A 4,832-nucleotide genomic window follows, 5' to 3' on the forward strand; every position below is an offset into this window, starting at 1 on the left:
AAAACGGGGGGGGGGGGGGGCTTGCTCTGTAAAGAGTCCTACAGACTGCATTCCGTGGCCTTCAAAAGCAGGCCAGCGTTAACAGTTCCATTTTACAGATGGGGACAGTGAGCCCCAAGAGGCGAAGCAACTTGTTCCAGGCCACAGTGCTGAGCAGCATGGGGCCCAGAGCACAAGCTTGGCCTCGTGATGGTCCCACCCAGTCCGGGCGACACCCCCTCTTCCAAAGAAGGAAGACCGGAGGAGACACCCAGTGTGCAAAGCATCCAGACACAGGCTCCGTGACACGCGGCCTCGAGGACCCAGAGCGCTCGGAGCAGCAGGCGGGAGGCTCGTCCCCTGGGCCGGGCTTGGCAGGAACCCACCTGCTCCCCCAGGAAAGGCGCCTGGGACATGGGGTACAGCCGGCTTCCTAGAAGCGGGCCCGCCAGGCCCCAGCGCTTTCTCGGCGGATGTGAGAGGTGAAGACGGCTTTGGAGGCAGAGGCTCCTGGACAGCCTCCAACCCCGCCCCCTCCCTGCAGAGAGTGGGGGTGAGGGTGCCCTGGGGTGGCCGGACGTCCCCTAAACACCCGGCCAGCAGTTACCACACTGCCCGCACACAGTGGCTGCCAGGGGGCAGCATCTGGAGTAACATTCCTCTTATCATGATGGTCGCCGCCATTACTGTTGTTGCTTTGACCTGTATGCCCACGGGAGTGGCCCTGAGCGCACCTCGGGGGACCTAAGTGGTAACACCTGCCTGGTCCAACATGAAAGGCACCCCCTTCCTCTCCTGTCCCCCACTGAGCCCCGAAACCTGTCTACCCTTCAGGTGGCCACGCAGCCCAGTTCGGAAGGGCCCGGGCTGACCCCTGCTGTCCCAGCAGGATTATTAAGAGCATCCTAGTTCCCTGTCACCTTGACCTGGAGGGGGTGGGTACTCTAGGGTCCCCGCCTGTGCCTGTCACAGCTCAGGCCCTTCTGCTCCCCCAGGGCTTCTGAAAGTGAGGGCCTGGGGCCCAGCACGGGCAGCCCAGAGCTGGTCCTGCAGCAATGTTCACTCCTCACGGAACCTTCCAGGAAGCCCAGGCGTCCCAGCCCAGCCCCCGGCCCACCCACCCTCCCGCGTGGGGAGCAGATGGCGGGCGCCATACCTTCTGGAATCCAGCGGGCTGCCCTGCAGAACTCTGCGTCTGTTATTTTAGGGAAGGAGAGGAAAAGGGAAAAAAAGTTAAGTGAGTGAAACTTAAATCCCAGCAGAGCCCATAATGGAATATTCATTTTGTCAGGGGAGCGTTTCTTTAAAACTTCTGGTCATCTGGACAGGCTGAGCCAGCAGGTGATTCGATTTAATGAGCTTTTTAACGCACTCCGGGCCCAGGTGGGACTCTGTCTGGGACGCCTGGGCGAGGCTGGCGGCAGGGCCACCGGCTGGGGCTGGGCTGACACCTAGTGGCTGATTCAGCCACCGTGGGGCCAGCAAAGTGGGCGCGTCAGAGGTGGGGTCCGGGGTCTGAGGGCAGCCAGGACCCTCAGAAACATCTCAGCCGCCCCCTGCTCAGCTCAGGCTCAGCTTTAAGCCTCAGTCTCCTCACCGCTGGTGCTCAGGGAATCCTGGCAGTCCTCCCCATAGGGCTGCTGCGAGACATCGCACGTCGTCAAGGCTCTGGTGAAGCTATTAGTGCTCCTCCAGAGGCCTCCCCCGCTGGTGTGTGCTAGTGCGGCTCTGCACTCACAAGCCCCGGGACTGCAGGCGAGTGTGAATTCTCAGGGTCTCAGTGCCCCTCGGGGGACTGGAGACACAATTCCCTGGGCAGAGGCTGCTGGGAGGACTAACAGGATGATGGCGTAAAGCAGTGGTTCTCAGCCTGGGCTGCACAGTAGAATCACCTGGGAATCTTTCAAAAATCCTGATTTCTGGGCCTCCTCCTCCGGAAATTCTGTTTCTTTGTTCTGGGGCGGGGCCACAACATTAGTAACAAAGAAACAGAATTTCCGGAGGATGAGGCCCAGAAATCAGGATTTTAACCCAGGGGATTCTAATGTGCAGCCAAGGTTGAGAACCACTGAGGTAAAGGTTGCAGCTCATGAGGCAGCACAGCGCTGCTCAGACCTTAACTGTGAGGTCACGGTCACGGCTGCTGTTACTGGAGCCGGCCTCACAGGGTGGCCTCACAGGGTGAATGAATGGCATCTTGCCATCCAGCACCCGGGACCTGGGAGTCTCCCTCCCTCCCACCAGGCGGTCCCCTCAGTCGGGTCCCTGGAGGCACAGGGCGGGTGGATGTGGCCCAGGTTTCGCAGGTGAGCATGGCTCGGCCGCCGTCCCACCCCCAGGCCGGGAACTGCCCGCCTGCACCCACCAGCAGCCACCCGGAGTCCTTGAGCTTGGACTTGTAGAGCATCCAGCGGTAGCGCAGGTCCTCCAGCTCCTCCGAGGCGCCCCTCGCTGGCCCCAGACGAAGGAGGTCCTCGAAGAGACGCTGGCCCTCGGGGACCCGAGCCTCCAGCTCCTGCGGGGAAAGGACCACGTCAAGAGCACCTTCCAAGGGCCCAGACACTCACCTGGCTGGCAAGGAGCAGCCAATCGCATTCCACTCGAGCTGGCAGAGCCATTGAATGAGAATCCTAGTGGGGAAAGCGGGCCAAGGTGGGCCGTTACTGTCAGCACTGCTGGCCTCCTGGTCACTCCAGCCCTCACATTCGCGTCACCGCCATCAAAGCTGCCACTGTGGACCACCATCCTTCAGCCTAGGCCCGGCAGAGTGATGTCCAAACAGGGATTTTCCTCCCAAAATCTAGTGCTGTGTCCCGCGGGGGGGCCCCTTCGGTCCGCGGGATCCCTGGGAAGCGGTGTGAATGTGGGCTCCGGGCAGGAAACCCGGGAGCCGGGGTCCGCATCTGGCTCGGGGGCCCGGCTCTGCCCCATCCTACCAGCTGTGTTTTGTGGGTGAGCTGCCTAGCTCCTCAGAGCCCCGAGGATGTGAGCTCTCCACAGACAGGAGGGTTCACTGGGGGAACCCCAGGCCGTCTCTGATCTGGATGGAACTGGGGGGGTAGGGGGGCAGCAGGAAGAGGGAGAAGTGACCGAGCAGGAGGAAGGGGTGGGCAGGAAGGACTGCCTGCCATGGTCAACCAGGCCATTGGACCAAACCTCTCACAACTAGGAAAGAGGGCCCCATATTCAAAACATCTGAAAGGCATTACAGGCGCAGGACGGTGCCGGGAAAAATGACAGACATGGGAGGTTGGATGACAAAAATTAAAATAAAGGCACTAAAGAGTCAGCAAGAAGCACATGGGGCTACAGCCAGGCCAAGGATAAGACCAGGGAAGCCGGCCCAGCGTGCAGGCTGCTTTGCCAACAGGCCGCTGGCCAGGCTGGAGGGACCACGGTGAAAGCGCAGGCCGCGGGCAGCCCCTCGGGACCGTGGAGGGAAAGGTCCGAGTCGGGGCCCTGTGGCGGTGGAGGCCCCCGCGACCAGTCCCTCTTCCGCGGGGACTCCCAAGGCCCGTGATTCAGGTCCAAAAGGTACGTGCCCAGATCAGACAGGGGGCGTGAGAGGGACAGAAGCAAAAAATCCCCAGGAACCAAGGAAGGCGCTGCGGCTAACTCCGCGGGAGCGAAAGAGGAAGGTTTGTGGTGGGAGATGCCAGCCGCGCCCGCGGCTAACTCCGCGGGAGCGAAAGAGGAATGTTTGTGGTGGGAGATGCCAGCCGCGCCCGCCCGAACCATCGGCCTCAGAGCCAGGAGCGAAACGGAGCTGCTGTGCGGAGCCCCCGACTGCGGGGAGTCTCTGTATGTAGCCACGGCTCGGAGACCCCGCAGCAGCGACTGGGGCGTGTTTCCCCAGCCGGGGGAGGACGGCACAGGCTGAACAGAGGATGAAGGCTTCTCCTAGAATGCTTCAGCCAGACCAGCTCAACGACCATTACGCACGCACAGGCAAGGACAGCTCAGGACGAGGCGTGTGCTCCTTGCTTTGAAGAGCTCCCTAAGGCCCTCGCTGGTTTGGCTCAGGGGAGAGCCCATCGCCTGTGGGCGGAAGGGTCCCGGGTTCGTTTCCAGTCGAGGGCATGTACCTTGGTTGCAGGCTTGATCCCTAGCCCTGGCCGGAGAGCGCGTGCGGAGGCCACCAATCGATGTTCACATCAGTGTCTCTCTCCGTCTCTCCCTCTCCTTACCTCTTTCTCGAAAAGTCAGTAGGAAAATGCCCTGGGGAGAGGCTTCCCAAAAATAAATGAGTGAGTAATCTCAGTGGGAAAAAAGGAAGAGCGCCGTCGTGGCAAACACTGCCGGCCCGGCTGGCGCGGCTCCGAGGGGGAGCGTCAACCTGTGAACCAGGAAATCACGGTTTGATTCCTGGTCAGGGCACGTGCCCAGGTTTCGGCTCCATACCCGGTAGGGGGTGTGCAAGAGGCAGCCGATCGATGGTTCTCTCTCATCACTGATGCTTCTCTCTCCCTCCCTCTAGAATCAATGGGGATTTTTTTAAAACCATCCATGGTGCCGCCCCTCGGACAGGGGCCTTTCCGGGCACGCACCTGCAGCTTTTTCTCTCTGGCCCTGGCGGCCTCGGCCGTGGCGGTTCTCATGGCGATGACTCTCACCAGCTTGGCGTTCTCCACCTGCAGCCACCGCTCGAAGTCGCCCAGGAGCTGGGGGAAGCCCTCGGGGCCGCCTCCTGCTTCCTGGCGCGGGTCTGCCTGCTGGAGCGACAGCGAGGCCAGAGCATCAGCGGGGAACCCAGCCTTCCGGCCTCGTGTCCTGGGATCCCACCGGGCGGAGGGCGGGCACGAGGATGCCCACAGGGATGCAAGAGGCCTGGGGGCAAGGAGCTGCTGCTCAGC

At 61.8% G+C, this 4,832-nt stretch overlaps 1 protein-coding gene across 1 annotated transcript in view; it reads right to left on the reverse strand.

The window, feature by feature from the left end:
- SYNE3 (spectrin repeat containing, nuclear envelope family member 3) overlaps positions 1–4,832 on the reverse strand; it is a 36,183-nt gene that overhangs the window by 4,787 nt on the left and 26,564 nt on the right. The window contains exons 16-18 of the mRNA XM_015566699.1: positions 4,527–4,688; positions 2,345–2,494; positions 1,136–1,174 (exon numbers count right to left, since the gene is read on the reverse strand). Of these exons, the coding sequence (XP_015422185.1) occupies positions 1,136–1,174; positions 2,345–2,494; positions 4,527–4,688 (351 nt within the window). The remainder of the gene's footprint in view (positions 1–1,135; positions 1,175–2,344; positions 2,495–4,526; positions 4,689–4,832) is intronic.

Source organism: Myotis davidii, unplaced genomic scaffold (genome assembly GCF_000327345.1).
Source record: "Myotis davidii unplaced genomic scaffold, ASM32734v1 scaffold443, whole genome shotgun sequence".
NCBI classification, from domain to species: Eukaryota; Metazoa; Chordata; class Mammalia; order Chiroptera; family Vespertilionidae; genus Myotis; species Myotis davidii.